The following is a 21013-nucleotide window of genomic DNA, read 5'->3' as shown; positions in this document are numbered from 1 at the left end:
TCAAATATGCTTGTGCGGTACTCTAAGGATGAACCTAGACGAATGTGTTTCCCGAATTTAAACATTTCTCTTATTTTTAAAGATATTTCAAAATAAACCAATAAATTTTCATTGTGCGTTTCGAAGTCCCAGCATTTTATATAAATACATTAATTAGTCAGTTTTTAACGAATGCCAAGTAATTCGTCTGTTCAAGGCAATCTCTTGTCAATCAACTACCAGAAAAGCAGAAGCGGCACGTCCCCTTGAGGTTTGCACTTCATATTAACATTAAATCCTATTATATTATTAAACAAATTAGAAAGGAGCTGCTGCCCGTAAGCTGTTGATGTATCAAAATAATGGACCGTACGTGTTATTAGAACGCAAGCTCTCGATTTGTAGACAAGGTTGCTTCTTGTGTTTCTCGTATGTGATTTCATAACTGACGACTATTTTCAATTGTACGTTATGTATCTCAACCTAAATTATCAATTTCAAAACAAGCAATTTTCACATCTAGGGGAATCATCTGTGGTTTACCTACTCTAGATCCAATTTACCGAAAGGACGATATACGGGCTGTGGGGCATCCGCTGTGTGATGTTCCATTTATAAGCATTTCTTACCGATATCAATTTGTTGGAGACGATATCTATAAAGCGATCTTGCCGGATGTAGGAGTATGACACATACGACATGTTTGCTTACCTTGGAATTTTCCGAAAATGCTTTTGAAAGTGTGGGGTTTTCAATCATTTTTACTGCTGATTTAATCAACAAACTTATTTATTTAAATGCCACACATCCCTATTAACCATTTATAGCTAACAGGTTCCACAAATATTTACTTTACGACCTAAAGGATATCACATTGGCCTAATACCCTTTAATATAGACTTTAGTATGTAAGTATGAGCAAATACATTTAGTATTTCGTTTACAAATTTTGCTTAAATTAATAATATCTACTCCGTGTATTACTCAATTTCGGAGGATTTTGTTAATTACACTTTCGCACCGGAGACGCACTTATCATAATTTAACAATCATTAATCTGTAACAGAAGAATATCCGTTCACTTGCCGCATTCGGTTTGTTTGCAGTTCGCAATGTTTGCATAATTTATCTTATGATCTGATATATTTTGCATTTGATTGCATTGATTGAAAATAGCTTGACCTCATAATGTGTAAAATTACGGAAGATCAAGCTAAATAAAGAGTAGGAGAAGAAATGAGGTTGTACGTACGAGTGGAGGAAAAGAATGTCTTAATACTGTATGTATTAATTAATTAAGGACATACAGGTAAGGAATAGAAAGAAGAGACCGAAAAGATTGGGAAACCTGGACTTATGAAGATTTGTGCATATTTGTTTTTTTCTTTAAGTCTCCATTTCCGTTATTTTTCCCTTTTCGCTTCGCTCACACATTATTGACCATTCCAATAACTGATTAAGGTTTAACTACTGTTATGCAGTTCGCATTCACATTCACGGTTTATAAGAAGAAAATCTACCAGGGCGATTTTGTCAAGAAGTCTGCCAATTTCAAAAAGCTGCTTTTTTCCTTTCTTATGGCAAAATAACTTGCCAAACTTTATACTTAATAAATAATATTGTAACATGACAGTGAATTTAATCTGAAAGTGTGAAAATGCTTTAAAAGAATTACTAATTATGCATTCATACTTCGATTGTACTAAATGGTGCTAATCAACAAAGGCATAATCAATGAGGGATTAAAGATAATACATGAGAGAGTTTACTACTTATTACATAAAAAGCTTATTTCATCAGTTTTAAAAGTACCTACTACCGGCGAAAGTGTCATAGTTATTAGACAAATATTTAGAAGACTTAAAAAGTTTATAGTTCGGGTTTACTTACCTGCAGAGCAAATTTGCTATTGCGGAACTTTGGTGTTTTCAGCTGTGAAATGCTGATTTTTGTATGAAATAAAAACAATAATATTTTAATAGGAAATTCGACCCTCATCCATAACGACACAAATATGTAGTCAACGGATGGTATTTGCATATCAGAAGGACGTGAAGACTGCAGACGTATTAAATTTTGCTGGGTAAAACCTATAAATCGACGATAAACTGTATTTATTTAAACCTATTGAGGATTCTAAGGTATGTGACAAGAATTGTAATGGTACTATTCTTTTATTAGGTATTCGATCATCACACATGTCATGGCACATGGAAATGCATTGAAACGATACCAATCACTATTCACTTTATTTGATCTTAATAGAATTTACGTATAATTACAATAAGAGCTCTCGTCATCACTATAATGAAATCGATAATTTTTGCATATTGTTGTAACATAAATCCCCATAGTGGAGTGATATATTTTTGCAACATGTAGTGTAAACAGAGATTTTCACTTTGGCACCATTCGCCACCTGAGCGAGCGTTATATCAGTTCATCATTGTTTGGCCTATAAAGAATATTTATTTTGACGACAAGCAAAGAATTCCAATTCATCTGACATATGGTTCAATTTGGTTCGTATGGTGTGGAAATGATAAATAAAGTGTTATTGCATTTTGAGTTGCATTTCGTAGAGCTTGATCAGGAACTTCATTGGAGATGAATTATATGAGAAACATTTTTTGCTTTGAACAAATTCTCAGACTTTCATTTAAAAGAAGTTACTCTATGAGTAAAAAGAAGTTCCTCTAAACTATAAAGAGATCGTAACACGAAATTATACCTTAGCAGATACAAATTGTTGGTTTAGAAACATTTGAAAGCCCTCACGTTTTTAATAAGATAAGAAAGAAGATTTCCATGCATGATTTGAAAACTTTGAAGATTGATGTATTTATGAATTTGTGTAAAAATGTCTTAAAATAATTTCAAGATTGGTATGATTCGCATTCTAAATATGCCTGGTAATGTTGACAGGCAAGAAATTATCTTTATAAGTGCACCTTGAAGGATAAAGAATGAAGGTTATATCGTGTATGAAATGTATGTACGTGTGTATATATACCGATATTTCACTGGAGAAATAGCTAACGGACGAAGCTAAAACGAGAAAATAGAGAACGCCAAAGTGGCGTATGCCGAGAAATCAAAAGTCTACCCACAGCAGCCAAAATCCTTTCCGAAAAGCAGAAATGGGAAGTGAGGTCGACTAAATGCCTGGATGGTTTCTAAAATTCCTCTAAAATGGAAATGCTAGACCTTTTAGAGAAATACTATTTCCCCACGTAGCCTGATGCGGAATGGAAACTGGATAGAGCGTCCTCAGAGTTAGCAAAAATGACTCACTGGGGCGAATAGGAAACAGAAGATTGATTGGATCTATATTTTATGTTACAGTCTCACTTTTTGACTTCCAAAGGTCATCTTTTTGGAAATTTAATGACTCCTCGTCTGAAATCATTATTTGCCATAATAGTTAATAATGAATAAATTATATCTGATAAATTCGATGATATTTAAAATTCCTCTTCCCGAATCGCACCTTTGAAATCATGCAATGCAAATAATCATTGCCGACACTGTATGTGTAGATATGTAATATGAGACATCTATGTAATAGTTCCAGTTGATCTAGTAATGATGATTTATGTATGAGCATCTCAAAAACTCTATGAGAGACAATTTAACAAAAAGCGAAATTCTTACATCTACCTCTAGCTATTTCTACTCGTACATGGTCTGACCAATAACCAAAAAATATAAAAGACTAATTTTGCAATACAAGTTAGGTCTGCTTTTATACCAAATATGATATTTTTGCAATTGGTTTAACATAAAATAAATTCCACGACCACCAATAGATACAATCAATAAACACACACAGAGTGCGATATTATACTGTTTCAAAAGAAAGTGAAATTCGCAGATCATTTATCAAAAAGTCTAGATAAACTCAAACAAAACTGAACAACGGTACCAGGCAACCGTAGGTGGTCCAGCGCATATCGTACCCACTCGAATGGCGGTACCCAAATGAAGAACCAAGCGCCAGCCGTAGAATTGGGGAAGCGACAATGTGATGATGCATCCGAATATAAAAGGGATTTTACTCTTCAATTCTTTTAGTTAGCTTTTAGATTTACTATTATTAAAATCCGAGCCTACTGGTGAGACACACTTTAGGTAGGTATTAGAACATGGCATAACACATACGATGGACGATTAATTGATTGTGAAGTGCCAAAAATCGGTGCCGAATTTTTTTTCTGGGATTATTTTCAGTGATTGATGATTGTATACCGATGTACTGTAAGTACTTTTTTTGTGTCTTTAGATGTTGTTTTAAAGTTGTGAGATATTTGTTAAATGAGAAGCGATTTTTTGACTGTTACTCCATTTAGCAATTTATAACTTTTTAATAAAATTTTTTTTTTTAATTGCTAGTCATAGAATTTCTTAAATATTTTATTTACGGTTTATTGAGATTTAAGTACGCAGTTGTTTTTCTTTTGAATATCTATTCGAAGTTTGATGGTTTGTCCTCAAATCCATTTTATGTCTTTTTCCTAGTTTTAATTGGACAAACCTCCCACTTAATTATTTAAAGTAGTATTATGGTATGTTTATAACAATCTATCTTATATATACAATATGTATATATAAAATACATATATAATTTAGATTCACAGAAATATTTGAATTCATTTAGAAGATGAAAGACAAGAATATCATCAATTTTCTTAGGTTTTTATTCTATTGTTTTTTACCAGGCGAGTTGATTAACGCCCAAACTCCATGAAGACTTCTTATGTCAAAATCCATTTCTGACCAATCGCGTAGCCGCATGGTCGAAAGATCATCAATAAATTTCCCTCATTTATTTTCATGAAAAGAAATACATCTTCTAATTCCTTTTTAATAATTTTTTAGGAAAAATTACTAAAATCTTATTTGCAAACCCATCTAGCAGATAAAAGCGCTTAAACCAATTATTAAACAACGTGTTACGCCACTCCATTTCAAGCTATAACTAATTTATCAATAATCTTAAAAGTGATTAGCACCATCCTAAGTAATTAAATAAGAATTATTAATAAGCACTAGTCCGACATCGAAGCCACTTATACAACAGGCAATTATTTTTCAATAAAATTAATTTCAAACATTGTTATTTTTTATAATGTTTACTGGAACGTACCAAAGAGGTAGAGACAGGTACCACACTGCTTTGTATTCAATTTGTTTAAACACTTTCATGCCTAGGTATGGTAATTAAAGCTTAATTCTTATTGTTACACCGCTGATTTTCCCAGGCCATTTACATGAATGCCTCGTTGCCTCGTTTCACACACTAAAAGTTAAGGCTACAAATTTTATAATTATTTAAGGAACTTTCTTGGATGGCAAAAATTTTTTAAAATATCACAAAATAAATATAAAAAAACCATAAAACACATATTTTAGCATTTTTTATTACATACTCCTAAAAAATTAGTCAGCATACACCCTTCAGTATTTTTTTTACAAAATTCATAAATTTTCAAATATAATTCCTTCGTTTATTGATTTTTGTAATTTTCTGACTCTTAGTTTTTGAATGCAAATTTCTTCGAAGCAGAATCATATTCTGATTCTATTGCTGTTATACGATTAGACTTCATACTTACAGCTTAAAGAATGTAGAAAAAGATTAATTCAATCTTAAACAGCACATAATACATATATTTACCCACACAGTATTGTCTTCAGTGGGAGCATCTTTAAGCTTTCATTTTTCATCCAAACAAGCAACCATAACTCCAGTACTGTCACGTAAATTATAATGTAAGTACCTCCAAATTGTCTTATTACATGAGAACGTATTACATGGCATTGTTGGTATACTAGAATAGGTATCTATGCTGAACAATAATGATTATGTATTCCTGAGCAAATAAATAATCCGTGTCTAGGAGGTCTTAGGATCATTATCAAATACACTATCGCTTGTTTGACTTAAGACATAATTCAGATCTGGATCTAAAGTATTTGCAGTTACTTCATTGTAGGGTTTACACATCGAGAGAAATATGTCGTAATGGTAGGTTCAAAGAACACAAAAGTGTTAATGGAAACATCATAAAAGTGGATCTAAATTGCAGATCTATTACAAAATGCGATAGAAGAGCGAATCTATAGAGTAATTTGGTAGTACATCTTATCTTTCACGATCTTGCTTGCGCGAGAAAGGTTACAAGATTAGATTTCGTTTGCATTTTAAGACCGACCAAGGTATTTTGAAGAGCAATAATTGTATCTTGATGATCATGACCATTTAGACAATTAATTCATTACCGTATTCAAATCTAAGACAATGAGTGTTTGAGCAAACACATTTGAATATAATTCAATGAATAAATTTACCCAAGAATAGTGCAGAATTTGGAAGAGATATTATTGAAAATGTCTTTCTATTTACGGGCAATTACTAAATTAGGTAATTTCAAAATTTCAAAATGTGCCATTATTCAAATAATCATACCTAGAACCTTCAAGATGTTGCATGCAAAAGCTTTTTTTTGGTCAAGTTCAGCCTTAACGAGCAGAAATCACTCATAGCTGGTAAAGAATCTTTTGAAAGTTAATGGGTATTTACGTTAAAAGTTATATTTGATGTTTAAATGTAACTTTTATTTTTTAATTTGGATCAATTTCGATTCGTTATAATGTGGAAGAATTAAATTCAACTAAATTCTTTCGTGTAGATTACCTTTCTGTGTTTTTTTAGATAGAATTACTAAATTTATATTTTACCGCATTTGTATTTTCAAAATTTATTATTAATTTTATTTTTTTGATATTCATTTAGTTCCTTTGTGTTTGATAATTTCCATGATCTCCGGTTGGATTTACGTGCTTTTTAGTATATTTAAAATCTTTGTTGACATTATTGATATTTTAAAAGCTGATTAAAGTATTTTCAGGCGAGTTGATTTGTAACCGAATTTCAGAGCGATTTTGTGTATCAAAATTGGCTTCTGACCAATTATGTGCTCGAATCGAAGGAAATTCATCAGTTGATTCGTCTCAGTTTGTGAAAATTACTTAATTTTTTAACTGTAAATCATCCATAATGGCTCAATTGCAATATCTCATTTTCAGACAGTATTGATTTCTCGCTATTTTTCAAACGGTACTAAAAGGTTGAAGCCAATCCTCTTTAAGTTAACGTTAATACAAAGTTTCAATGAAATTGCATATTTAGCAACCTTTTTCTGATATATCTATAAAGATGTTTATTTTTCGCAAACCAACAATCAACAAATTGAAAGTAATTGGATGTCACAATCCATATAACATTTCTCAGAGGTAGATATCGCAAGCATCCGTATCTAATTGACCATCTTAAACTTAAACGGTCAAATACTCAATTTTTTTCCAACTCTTAACAAATGATTCGACTGCTTTGACGTAACAACGCGATGACTGGCTTGGGAAACTGAAAATAATGGAATGACGGTTAAATTTGAGTGAAAGTGTTAAAGAAGAGAGTTTAGGGGACACGGTGTTAAATGCTATTAAGACAGAGAGTTTTTTGATTTGACTATTTGACCCGAAAGAAAGATGAGGTTTCTTGGTTCTACACCATATAATTATACGTGACTCATTCGTGACTATAGGCAAGGATATGTGCATTATTTTTGAAAATATGATTTTATGGATTTGATCGCAATACTTTGCAGTAAATTTGGAAAGATATATGGAATGTATCGAAGTGATGAACGAAGTTAATGTCAGTTACAGTAACAGTTTGGTCCTCAATTTAGTATTTTTTTTAATTTGAATGATCTTTAAATGCCATTTATCTTAAAAACAATAAATTTATATTTGCAGATACGTAACTACTAATTAGATAAATGGTCATTAACTTTCTATACTTTTTACTCGGAGTATAAAAGAGTCATTCATCATAAAGCTTCGTGAAGCCTCCTGCAGTTTTTTGACAAATAAATTTAGTTTCGTCATAATAACACACGTTTTGGGATGTTCAACCATTTCGTTTGAACCATTCGTAATATTGGTAAGAAAGTTTGTGGTATAGAGTTCCTATAATGGCGACATCGATACAGGAGAAATTTTAGTCGTGAGTCATAATTTTCTTGCGGTCTTTTGTGGCGATTATTTTATTACCTATTGGAACATCTTCGGTTCGCATTTTTATGGGCTGTTTTGCAAATGTTAGATTTCAAAAGAAAGACATTTGAGTCGCTTATGAAATCGTTCTATTTCAGCTTGTGACCTATGTTAATTATGGGAGATTTTGAATTACAAAGAAACTTAAACATCTTAAGGGACTAGAATGCGCTACAAAAACGGTTTAACGCTAAAGATAAATTTTCAGATCTTTCAAATCAAAAACGGCAGAATTTGTTTCCATTCTTTTAGTTCTGAGTAGGAGGAATTTACTTGAGTGCTTCCAGACTAAGATTTATTTGAAATTCGGATATCTGAAAAAGTTACACGTCGATCTAGCAATGGTGCTACGTATAAAACCAAGTGCATGGATTGCTAATTGCCTAATGTCGAAATATCATATAATGCCGCTCTATTACCGGCTTTTCTTTTATTTCCCTTCACCCATACATATAATGAATAGAAGCAAAATATTATGTATACATTTTGTAATTTTCTGAGTCTTAATTCTGAGGTTTCAAGAAAGTTCGGAACCTTAGAAGAGTCTTGGAATTCCAAAAATACATAGATACACGAATACAAGTTTGGGTTTTTGTCTTTGTGACCTTTTGTCATACGGGTCTAGCTTTCAAGATTTTTGAGGAATTATGCAAAGTTTTTAAGTGAACCAAAGCATGTTTCAAATTATTCAGGGGCTTTGAGAGTTGTGAAGTTTTAAAATACTTACTGCTAAAATAAATTATATCTCATATGCGAATACCACCGATTTGATCCTAAAAATAACATGAAGCAGCCCATCATGTACGAACAATTAAATAACATTGAAGCTCATTTGCGATACCATCTTTACATTAATTTATATTCAAAAGAGGAGCCGTTTATCTTATGCAATATGAAATTTTATCATTCCTAATCCATAGCAAGAAATTAGTTGTTGCATCTTAAACGAGGTTAAGATGTATTAGCACAGTTATGTCCTTAATAAGCAAATGCATTTTGCAATGCTGCAATTTTTGCACTTATTATTATACCTCACTTGTGTAGGCATACTTCAGAGAAGCAGCAGAAATGAGGGGATTGTTTTAAAAAAACTTTTATTAAATATTTCCAAGAAAAGTGGAAATGCAGATAGATCAGTTCACATCGATGAAGAAATAGAGGTACTAACGAAAAATAGAAAAGTTATGTCATATAAAAATATTAGTCCCATTGGAAACGCCTTTGGACATTAACGTTAGCTCAGGCTCACTACTCGAGGCTAACTTATTAGACATTCAATTGATTTTATCCATTCATGTTTGTTCCGTTGATTCTATGATACCTGACGAAGCAAAATTTGTCAGTGAAACTCTTAAAAAGATCAATAGTAGAAGCCTAGATCTTGCAGCAAAAGAGTGATAAAAATGAAAACTAAATAAAAGAAACTGCCAGATTTTTGAGCTAAATGAAACCAACAATTCACAACTTAAATAAGGCAGAGAAAAACATAAAGATGAAATTAAAAACAGAGTAGAATAGTCAAAAAAATTGGCTTTAGTGTTGAATTAACTGAGCCTGACTATAAAATTCCATCTGATCGTATAAGCGTATTGAGATGCACAGTAAGATATAGTAATTTTTATAGTGAAACAGAAACACCCAACATGTTCTCTTTGTTTCCCTCAGGTCTAGCTGGGAACACCTAATAGATAATCCATCATTTTCGACACGTTCATGTAATTCCACTAGAGAACACGGTACCTTTAAAACGCAATCATCATCAACGACTCCCAGATATTAAAATAATTTCCGAATTACTATTAACTTTTGTGTACTGTTATGAAAACATTTTAATCCGTGAGATACACACAAAGATGTTCGTAATCGAGCAATACAATCTCATCTCGGACCAGTCCAAAAGCATTTCTCATTGCAAAACTCACCACTTTTATTATGTCTTTAATAACTTCCATTTGTTGTCTGGATTTTAATCAGATCTTGAAGGGGAAATAGTGTGGGAAGAAGCATTCGTACAGATTTTTGTTAATTGGCTTAATCTGGGGTACTAACCGAGTTAATTAAAGAAGGTGCAGTTTATAGATCGTAAAACTACCCGGTTAATTAAAAAAAAAAATGTTTATCGTCTGTAAAATGTCAAATTGCAATTTTCGAGTTTGTGTGGTAAGATTTAAGAGAAGAAATTATGGTTTAGGTTTAAGGTAATTATCAATGGATTCTTCGCATTTTGGGGCTGTAGCCGAGAGGTGAGGACGTCAAGTCTGCAGGTGTTGGGACCTGCTCCTTGTGAAAACCAAGTTGACGTGGCAACATGGCCCTTCGCCATACATCGTCATTTTATGAGTTTTTTGTATCCGTTTTTGTACGTACACTTTTTGAGGCACTTACCCAACACCACTCATCCTGAACGGACCCATTGGCTCGTTCCTCGCTTTGTCTCGTTATCGCACCCTTTTCTCGATATTCTTTTAACATGTATATAATTATTTAATACTAATAAACCTTAGCTTTAGTTACAGAAGTTGATTGAAATTTTTTTTGCGCGAAATAATGGCTTTGAGACTGCGCACTCAGGGTGGTCTGAACGTGATCAACAAATTCATAATTAATTTGGCGGCTATTTTGTAAATCCTCAAGCTTCGGAGGTATCCTCAAAATGCAACATCTTCAGTCTTGCCAGCCAGAATCTCATAATTTTTAATCCTGCAAGAAGGACACACATTGTGGTTCTGCGACAAGTACACATACATTGTGACCCCATGAAAACAACACATACATTATAGCCGTGCTAGAAGGATCAAACACATTACTGGTCACTTCGAACCGGAAGCGCAACAATGGGTGTCATTAAATTCCAATGCTCTTTAATCGATTGGATTTTTGCTTTTATCGAAAGGTCAAGAGAATGTGAACTCTTCTTTGCAGCTTTGCCCTAAACGTCTTTTCAATGTTAGCCCCAAAATCCACATCCTCGTTACTCTTAACCAAATTAGGTATTATACAATGTCTCTCGCCTAGATAATTTTTAAGGTAAATATGCAGCTTAGTGCAAATTGTTAGTTAATACGCATAGCGAACAAGTGAAATGATTAGCACCTTTCTAGTGGTATTCTCGGCTGAAAAAGTCATCCATACGGTTAACCCGCAGACAAATATCGAATGCAAAATTAATTTTCTACTTTCCTTTTTTAAGCACATGGCACTTTCAAGAGTCTTCAAGCGTTATTAACAGCCGGTGTGGTATTGTCATTACATGATTTATTGTGTAACTAGAGGATTCCCAGAGATTAATGGTTGTTTTGAATAACCAGAGAAAACATCCTTAGACCGTTTTAAAAATCGTTCAAAAAAGCAAAAGACGACATTAACGCTGCATCACCATCTCTATCATTAATTTTTTGACTGGGCATCTGTATTAATGATGGTCTTAAGCACTCTGACCTCCTACACGGCATCACTGACACAATGCAGACTCCTTTAATGGAGAAATAGTAAATAAACAAATTTCTCCTATTAATTATTGCTTTGTCTATTGCAAAGCAAACCCTTTTAGAGCGCGAAAAGTAGGTGATTATAACATAAAAATGCCGCATTCCTTCCAAGTCCCTTGAAGACCGTCACGTGTAAGTAAAAGTACAGAAGTTCACAATGCACCATCACCAATATCAGGTGCGTGATGTAACACATATCCTTACGTGTCGGATAAGAATGATTCTTGGTGGATGGTGCTCAAATCGAGATTTATCGTTACTGACAATAGCTGCACTAAGCAAATGAAAGTGTGAAGGTTCCAACTGGTAGTGAGAAATGGGGGCACAAAAAAAGTTAAAATGAAAATTGCGTTTAGCATTATTAATCGTTCCATCGGTGTCGGTTTAAAATGTTATAGGTATAAGGTTTGGGAGCGAAGAGATGAAAATGATGGGGCCATCGCTAGTACCAGATGCATGATGTAACATATATCTTTACGTGTCAAATAACAATGATTCCTGGCGGATGGTACTCAAATCGAGATTTCTCGTCAATGGAAATGGCCACATTAAGCAGATGAAAGTGCAAAATCAGTTTGGTTTTAAATGGTAATGAGAAATGAAGGCACAAAAACGTTTGAAGAGAAAATGCGTTTAGTATTATTAATCATTACATCAGTACCGGTTTAGAGTGTGGTAGGTGCGAGTTTTATGAATGAGGAGATGTGATAGGATGGTTTATGGGTCAACACAAAAATCATTTGTTATTTCGGTTTGGCGATGTTTCAGTAAGCTTCAGCCGCCAGACATGAAATGTTTTTTTAAGAGTGAGTTAAAGAGACGTATCTTTAATAGTGAAGAATATCTGTGAAATTTGAAGATTAAGATTGGAGATAAGATATTATGGGGAATACCTCAATTTGAGCTTCAATTGCTTTCACTTAACCAACTATAGCTGTGCTTCTATAATATTTTCCAAGATCCCCGTGATGAGGGGTCAATTTGGGGCACCCATTGCTCAGTAGACCAAACCAGCATTAGCCTTTTCCCGATATAAAATTTAGAAAAAATTATTAATTGAGCCGTCATTGCAAGATATTTTTTGCGAGAGATCATTAACTTTGCCTTCATTTCAGGTATGAGATTCCCCATCCTTCTTGTCACCATTCTGGTGGCATGTGCCATAGAAACTCTAGGCTACACTAGAACTGACAGAAGAGTATCTTCTATAGGTATGCGCCTCTTATATTTAAATCAACAACAATTGATTCAAATTTCGAAATTTAGACAAAAGGCAGGCAGCAAATGCAGACCAAATGGTGCAAAACATCCTGAATTGGTTACAGGACGTCTACGTTCAAAATAGTAGAAGCGGTAGGTATTTCTAATCTCAATGCTGGAATTCGTCCATAATGGTTTTAAATGTTAAAAACGAGCACAGAACGGTTACCCTCGGTAAAAATCAAGGACTTATCTCTTATTTGGAATGGTCGCTAATTACCGTTTGGTTATTTAAATGAAAATAAGAGGATGTCAGTGTTAACAATATGGTCAATAACTGATGATGTCCATTGATGCGAACACCAACAAGTTTGCACGAATATATGGTGAAATTTACAGATATCAGATTATTCAATAGTAGAAAACAATAGGCCTGTTGCTATATTTTTAAAGCATCATTTTATTACTTCAAAACCAACGCCATAAATCACATAAAACAGGTTTTAATTAGCAATGCATTTTTCGCCAAGTAGTTTAATTAACTGCTGCTTATCCATTTTAGACAATGATACGTGAACAAGGTATGTGAATTTAGCACGTCATTATAACATGTAGAAGAAAATATAAAAGACAATGCGTATATTTTCGGATTTTGCGAAACGAAGATCATTAGATAACAGGCCGTTAATGACAGCTCTTGTAGATGATTAAAGCTGTGTTGTTGAGTAAACTTCAGTGGCGGAGCTTCAATTTTTTCAAATATCGTAGTTCGACAAGGTACTCTTCGAGAATACCTCCCACCTTCCAATACAGAGAAGCCACGTCCGTTTAGACCTGGATATCCTCCAGCAGGGTATAGTCCGGAGCCGGCCTTCCCACTACCCACTAACCCCGCTACTGGGGGAATAACAGCCCCTGAAGGTTATCGCCCTGATGAGCAGGCTTCTGACGTCTTAATACCTCCAGAAATTGGTTCTGGAGGAGGTCAGAATGGATATCCTAAGGCCGATACTGTGAAGCCCAGTTTTACTTTACCTACAACGGGTATGTGTGCAGGTATCACCGCATTTCCAGTATTTTATATCAATCCTTAAGGTGGCGCAAGTCCTCAAGCTACTAGGCCTACTACCACCATATATCCTTCAACATATCCTCAGGAGCATACAGGGTATCCCACAGGGCAGCCTACAGTGCCTTCAACTATTGCAGGTGAAAGCCAACCAGGTACGCTTCCAACTCGACCAGAAACCGGCCCCACCGTGACCTCTACATTGGGCATCGGATATCCCGATAGTACCCCAGGAGTACCTTTTACTAGTCAGACAGCGATTTCTACCTCAATTCCTGAGCAAACCCAGCCCAGCTATCCTCCTTATACTTCACCACCTCAAGGTTAGTATAAGTATAGAAAGTGTTCTCCGAACGAAGAATCTTTCAGATTATTTCCTCTGAATCTCCTTTATAAGCAAATAGTTAAATATTTTCCTAAATTTCTTGTTCACGCACTTTTGTAGGCACTCAAACCCCTGTTGCACCTGAAGGCACTACTTCCACTACTCAAGCAGAGCAAGCTACCACTACTTTGAACCACGAAACTTCCGCCCCTAGTAAGCCACCTTTCAAAGTCCAAAATTCCCACTAACTTAAAGTCTTAATTATAGGTACAACTCTCTCACCCTCTTCTCAAGCCCCTACAGAAGGAGCCGCACCCTCAACTCTGCCTCCTTCAACTACTTTAGCTCCTAATGTTCCTAGTGCTCCCGCTGAAACCACTACTGGAAGCACTCCTGCTGAATCTGAAGCTACTACTATTAGTCCTGAATCTAATACCATTCCAGGCCCGGCAAGAGCCGTTCCTGGCACTGTAGAAGCGGACGATTCCAAACATCCTCCTCATATACATGCAATCGACGTGCAGTGCAGCAAGGAATCGATGACTATCAATTTGGAATTCAATAGAGTCTTCGATGGAATCATCTACTCTAAAGGACACTACGGAACTCCAGAGTGCAGATACGTTCAAGAGAACTCTGGACAAACTAAATACACCTTTACTGTAAGCTTAGACAAATGCGGTACAGAGTTTGTTAACGCTTTTGATACTCAGAATCAGTCCTACCTGGAAAACGTGCTGGTTCTTCAAAATGAAGCAGGTATCCAGGAAGTTTGGGATACTGTAAGGTCAGTGAGGTGTCTCTGGGAAGGCAATATTAAGGACACATTGAGTGTTGCATTCAGCATTGGGATGTTGACTCAGGAAATTATCACCTTCAGCGGAGATACTGCAATGGCAAGACTTGATGTCGTACTTGGGCGAGGCCCTTTTGGAGAACCTGCAAATGGTTTAGTAAAGATCGGAGAACAAATGACTTTGGTAGTTGCAGTAAGTGGTGATCCAGGCTTTGATTTGCAAGTAAAGGACTGTAGGGCTGTTGATTCTGAAGGAAAAAACTCTGTAGTGCTCACAGATGAGGAGGGATGCATTCTGAAACCGAAATTATTTGGTGCTTTCCAGAAAACTAGAGAAACTGGCAGTACTGGAGCTTCTATTATTGCTTATGCTTACTTCAACGCCTTTAAATTCCCCGATGAAATGGATTTGATGATTGAGTGCAATATCGAGCTTTGCAAGACTGACTGCGATATATGCTCGAAAGAGGGTCAACAAGTAGAGCCTGCTAGAAGGAGGCGCAAGAGGGACGCTGAGGGATTCAACTCAACTGTAATGGGTGATTGGGTGACTATGGGGAAACTGGTGAGAGTTATTCTACCTGAAGATTTGAACCACAAAACTGCACTAGAAGTGAGCACTAAGGACCACATTTGCATGGCCACGCAGAGCTTTGTGTTTTCAACTGCGGTTTTAGTCACTCTTCTTGTAATAACCAGCTTTACAAGTTTGTGTTTATGGATGAACATGAACAAAAGGGAGAAGGTGTATTTGAAGTATTAATTAAGTTATTCATTGAAATGATTATTTATGAAGATGTTTCGATGAGAGTTAGGGAATTTTTAGGAACAGGCATATTCAATGTAATTTTCAATCTCTGTATTCCCTAACTTATGCAAAAAATTTTAATGTGAAGAAACATATGCTCATGAACAAATCATTGCCAATAGCCTGCCAGAGCTCTTAAGTTCCGTATTTGTCGTAGTTACCAATGTTACCATTTTGATTATTTATTGTATACAGATTTATGATAATAAGAAGAGGAAATAATGATAATATATTAAACATGCCTCTAGTAAGATTATAAGTAGGTAGACGTTTATTTAGACGTATATTTAGAATAATATGGAAATTTATGTTTTTTTAATTTAGTGGAAAATCTTGTACATGTCTTACTTATTAAGAAAAATACGCTCTTATTCGTATTGACCATGTATATGTTTATAAGAAAAGCAAAAGTGTAAATAAATGTTTTTTACTATACAGGGTGTCTCAAATAAAGTGAGTTCTATGGGGATTATGAAAGCGGTAAGACATACAAGGTGACTCAAATTAGAAAAAAGAAGCGCATTTTTATGCCCATTCAGAAAATGTTCTAAATTTAAAAATATGTACAGGGGTTGTCAACATATGAGCAAAAAACTGAAAACTGCGATTTTCGAAAATCATAAATTATGAGTTTATTGTTTGAGTAAATTGTACCAAATTTGGCAGTTCTTTATTATCGACAACTGCCAATTGAATGGCGTTTTCAGAATTTTTCCAGGTCTTGTAGATTTCGAGAAATTATATCCAACTTTGTTATTTCTTATGGCTGCCATATTGGATTTTGGTGCCATCGAATAGACAATAAAAAAAAGTTTTTTAACCATGTATCACAAAGGTGCCCTTGAACCTACCAAAGTACGAAAAATAAATCAAAACATTTTTCACCTCAGTAGGCTTAGAAACAAGTGCTTTAGTGTTGCTATGGATACTTTTGTTACATGCAACGAATGTCAACAAAAAGTCTTCACTATTGTTGTATTTGAGGTCAATTTTTATTTTTTCTATTTCATTTTTATCAGTTTTACGCTTTCATTCGGCAGAAATTTTCAAGTAATAAAATTATGGAACGGTTTTCAAATCAAGAAAAGCTGGAGATTAATGACTGCTACATTTTAAGTGGAAGAAATGCAGGTAGAGCTCAAAATATGTATCTCCAGAGGTATCCAGAGAGGCGTCAACCTGGGCACGCAATATTTAATAGGCTTAGAGTGAATCTACTTAAGTATGGATCATTTGAAAAGAAAACCAGAACATGCAGAATTAATGAATTAATTCTAAGTGAATACGATTTAAAATCCATATTACCTTCACAAGTGGCCACGTACTAAAGGGGAAATGCAGTATATTTCGCCATTAGTAATATACTTATTTATAAATAAATAAGTAAGATTTAATAAGATCAAAAATAAAATTAATATTCATTTGCAATGCGACTGCTTCAAAGAAATATTCTTTTGACGTCACTACTGAAGGTTTTTTAGACGTGTAGGAATTAACTTGGCTTTGCTGTCAAAAAAATGTTGTCAATTTATTTTTAAGGTTATGTTAATTTCGTGTTTATTTTTTGATTTGCCATGTCCTTAAATCTCAAATATTCCGACAATAATGAAATCGTAAAAGAACTTTCTGTTAAAGTTGATTCTCTTAGCAATTATAGTGAATATCGGAAATCATTGCAGGTGCTCAAAAAGGATACAAATGAGTTTTTGACCTCTTTAGTTGTTGGTAACACAGGTTTGGGCTTCTAAGTTTTGGAGGGGTTTTTGTTGAAGAAAGCTGGTTTTCTAGGGCCATTAGAGGAAGATAAAAGTGAGGATTTGTCGGATTCGGAGGCAGAAGAAGACAAGAGCCCGAAACGAGCTTTGAGTAAAGATCGAGGGGCTTCTAAAAATAAAATCTCAAAGAATTAACAGATACCCTAAAAAGTTTTTTAGTGGTATTAGTTTATAAGAATAATAACAATAATAACAGAGATTTTAAAATTCTTTAAAATAATAATTTGTTTCAAACTTGAAATTTCTCTTTATAAGTATTAGAAAAATTGAAGAAAGTACCGATTTGGCAACGCTGAATCAAAAATTCTATGCAGCATTGTCAACGTCAATAACTTAACCAATAATCAGAATTAAACCAAATCATACAAACCAATCAAGAAAATTCTTCTAGGCGCTAAATTTTAACTTTATTTGAAAGTTTGGGATGGCTACATCCGTATTTTTCGTAAATGCGTAAGTATGCCCTTTAAACCCTTTAAAAATCTCCTTTAAAATCCTATCAACCTGTGAATCCTATCTCTCAGTGGATTTGTCTTTCTCGGGAGTTGAAACCATAGGAATAACCATTGGTTTAGTTAGATACATTATAATGAAAACATAAAGGTCTTCTTAAAATTGAAATAGAGGCCATTGTTCTATATTCATGGAAACTATTTCTATATGTTTTATAAACATATCACTACCTCAATCATTTGGGCTTTAAGCCTTATCCACCAGAAGCAACATTCAGTACTGATTTTGTTCAACTATGTTTCTTGTAATTAAAGTATGTCATTGTAATAGTTTATGTTAGAATGTCTCTAAGTAGCTTGTTCAAAGTATAAAGTGTTTGAAATCTATTTATTATATGTATGTAATCCTCACAGAACACATGGCAGAATGTTGATGTTAGGATTTTCTTAATCATTTATGTTACAGCCTGAACCATTCGGTTTACATTTATGATCTCTTGATTTTAGCGATGGCAGTGAAGAAAGTAAGAATGATTCCACCTCTGATGATCTAAGCCAAGCAACTACTGAAGCTCAGCAGTCTTTAGCCCAATTTTGGCCTAAAGTAATGGATGAAATAAGATCCATTCGCACGGTAAGTAAAATCACAGAGCCTTTAAATCTCTATAGTCTGGGGTAAATAATGATTAAAACAATTTTAGCTGGATCTAAAACAACAAGTACTGCCTTTGGCCAGAATTAAAAAAATTATGAAATTAGATGAAGACGTGAAAATGATCAGTGCGGAAGCGCCCCTGCTTTTTGCAAAAGCTGCGGAAATCTTCATTCATGAGCTTACATTAAGAGCATGGATACACACTGAGGATAATAAAAGAAGAACCCTTCAGGTAAGCTTGAATATTTAATTTATTATTTTACTTCTTTACAACCTGTTATTGCAATCTTTATTATAGAGGAATGATATTGCCATGGCCATTGCAAAATATGACCAATTTGATTTTTTAATTGACATTGTACCTAGGGAAGATATAAAACCTGTAAAAAGGGAAGAAGGGCAAAGATCCAGTAATGACCAAGTATGTCACATGTTCTCATCTATAACATCATATTTTTTTATTGTTTCTGTTTATTTTAGGTACATTATTATTTCCAATTAGCTCAGCAACACCACGCAAATTTGCAGCAAAATAGCTCGTCGCCAGCAACAACTACAACCACCACAGCGACGGTGGCGCAAACGCCTGGAGCGATTCAAATTGTTCAGCCACAAGTGCAGACGGTACAGGTCAGCGCAGTTGAGCAGGTAAATATAAAATTGGTTTTGGTTATTTTCTTGTAGATGTTAATGATCAATGGAGAGTGGTTACTATTTGATTAATCTTAAAAGGAATTTAAAACCTCATAGAATCTACAAAATTTGAGGCTTACCAATTTATTTAACTAAAATCGGGAGCGTTCCCGGCTTCTGGAAAAGTATTTAATAGATTTTCAGATAATTATATGAAACTTCAAATGTACGTTAAGCTTTACCGCATTTGCCCACGAATATTCGCCACCTTCTTCGCAAGATATAACCAATTAATTATTTCGTTTTTTGTTCTGTTCTAGAGTGCATCAAATACCGGTACTGCAGAATCAACCCAGGCACCCATTATCCTACAATCTAGTGGTCAAACCATTTCACAAACGCCGACAGGCAACGTACAGATTATACAGCAAATTGTAACGCCAAGTGGGGAAATTCAACAAATACCTGTAAGCTAAGAAAATAATGATTATTGTTTTGCTTACTTTTTTCGTACTGAAGATTCTGTTAGAATCAAGAAAATTTTGATTTCAGATTCAGTTGACTCCTCAACAATTGCAAATGATTAAATTACAGCTGCAAGGAAATTCATCGCAACCAGTAATAATTCAAGCCCCAATAGCCACAAATACACCTCAACAAGTTGTGCAGGTTCGTATTTGATTTCACCTCTAGGTTTTACCCCGGAGCATACATGGTGTAACCACCCCCTTATCAAGAATGTATATTATGATATAGTACTAGATCAGTCGGTTAATGGCGGTCTACCAAAACTACTAATGAACCATTTACTGCATTTAAGCAGCAAATGTTTTATTTAATTATTTTCCTTTAGGTCGCTCAGCAAAATGGTGCCCAAGTATTTCTGGCGCAAGCGAGTAGTGCCACAGATACTGAATAACCAAGAAGATTTATATGTACTACTGGGCCGGTTCACTTGAAGCAAACATAACTGTGATCACCCCTGAAAAGAATGTTTACTGACTCTAAAAAATATACAGAAATTTACTTACGTCAAATAGGTTTTAAAAAGAACAGTCCAACGACATACTACTATTTGCATAAAATTTAATTTGGCAACATTCAATTTCATTTTACAATAGTTGCTTTTTATCGACACTTCTGAAATCGTGATCAAAAGATCGTGATTTCGACTTTGCAGTTCCAAACCATTACAATGGAAATTAAAGGACGGAAGTTGTTACGATGATAAAGTTTTCTCTTCTTGCCCTATTGAAACAGATATTTAAATTTTTTTTAAGGCTAATGCTGTGTATTGTATTTTTATTGTACGATTACGAGAATTTCATTGTTCTTTTATTAATAAGCATTAATTACATCATTCATGAAGATTTCTTAATGAATGAAAACTGCTTGTTCAATATATATTTCTTTCATAAGTGGTGAACGGGCCGAATGAAAAGGTGAATGAGTAAAAAATTTTGATGATTGTAAAGATTCATTTTTAAACGTTTTAACATCTAAGGAGTTTTGTAATAGGAATTTTTTAAATACAATTATTGTCACTAATTTCGACTTGAACTGTATATTTTTGTTGAAGTGATTAATTAGGACTCCTTAGTGTGTATTAAACGATTGAATATATATGTAAAAAGTAAATAGATAAAATTCTTCATTACCAAGCAAACCATGTTCAATAAAGCAATATCATATATGGTATAACAAGAAACTAT

The 21013-nt window shown here is 34.2% G+C and overlaps 2 protein-coding genes across 3 annotated transcripts; both read left to right on the top strand.

Moving 5' to 3' along the window:
* The first annotated feature begins 4038 nt into the window (after positions 1–4038).
* LOC136419923 (uncharacterized) lies at positions 4039–16221 on the top strand. Of its 2 annotated transcripts, none has more exons than XM_066406529.1 (7): positions 4039–4110; positions 12704–12799; positions 12855–12941; positions 13557–13832; positions 13884–14180; positions 14303–14395; positions 14450–16221. In XM_066406529.1, exons 2-7 carry the CDS (start codon positions 12706–12708, stop codon positions 15739–15741), a joined length of 2139 nt encoding a protein of 712 aa, XP_066262626.1. In that variant the 5' UTR covers positions 4039–4110; positions 12704–12705; the 3' UTR covers positions 15742–16221. The 2 variants fall into 2 exon arrangements, with proteins under 2 accessions (XP_066262626.1, XP_066262625.1); XM_066406528.1 differs by lacking the exon at positions 4039–4110 and adding an exon at positions 4138–4236.
* A 1542-nt stretch (positions 16222–17763) lies between these two features.
* Positions 17764–20939, top strand: Nf-YC (nuclear factor Y-box C). The gene is made up of 8 exons (XM_066406080.1): positions 17764–18014; positions 18521–18647; positions 18715–18900; positions 18967–19089; positions 19149–19316; positions 19622–19768; positions 19854–19970; positions 20155–20939. The coding sequence occupies exons 1-8, from the start codon at positions 17986–17988 to the stop codon at positions 20218–20220; spliced, it is 963 nt and encodes a 320-aa protein (XP_066262177.1). The 5' UTR covers positions 17764–17985; the 3' UTR covers positions 20221–20939.
* Positions 20940–21013: the final 74 nt, after the last annotated feature.

Source organism: Euwallacea similis, chromosome 3 (genome assembly GCF_039881205.1).
Source record: "Euwallacea similis isolate ESF13 chromosome 3, ESF131.1, whole genome shotgun sequence".
Taxonomy (NCBI): Eukaryota; Metazoa; Arthropoda; class Insecta; order Coleoptera; family Curculionidae; genus Euwallacea; species Euwallacea similis.
Note: the sequence above shows the minus strand (reverse complement) of the source record. Positions and strands in the feature narration are given on the sequence as shown.

Excerpts from the sequence above, each read along its gene's own strand:
- LOC136419923 (XM_066406528.1), top strand. Across the intron at positions 13,833-13,883 it reads TTTTACTTTACCTACAACGG|GTGGCGCAAGTCCTCAAGCT; the intron begins GTATGTGTGCAG and ends TCAATCCTTAAG. Across the intron at positions 14,396-14,449 it reads CCACGAAACTTCCGCCCCTA|GTACAACTCTCTCACCCTCT; the intron begins GTAAGCCACCTT and ends TCTTAATTATAG.
- Nf-YC (XM_066406080.1), top strand. The coding sequence starts at position 17,986 with ATGGCTACATCCGTATTTTTCGTAAATGC. Across the intron at positions 18,648-18,714 it reads AAATAAGATCCATTCGCACG|CTGGATCTAAAACAACAAGT; the intron begins GTAAGTAAAATC and ends AAACAATTTTAG. Across the intron at positions 19,769-19,853 it reads GGGAAATTCAACAAATACCT|ATTCAGTTGACTCCTCAACA; the intron begins GTAAGCTAAGAA and ends TTTTGATTTCAG.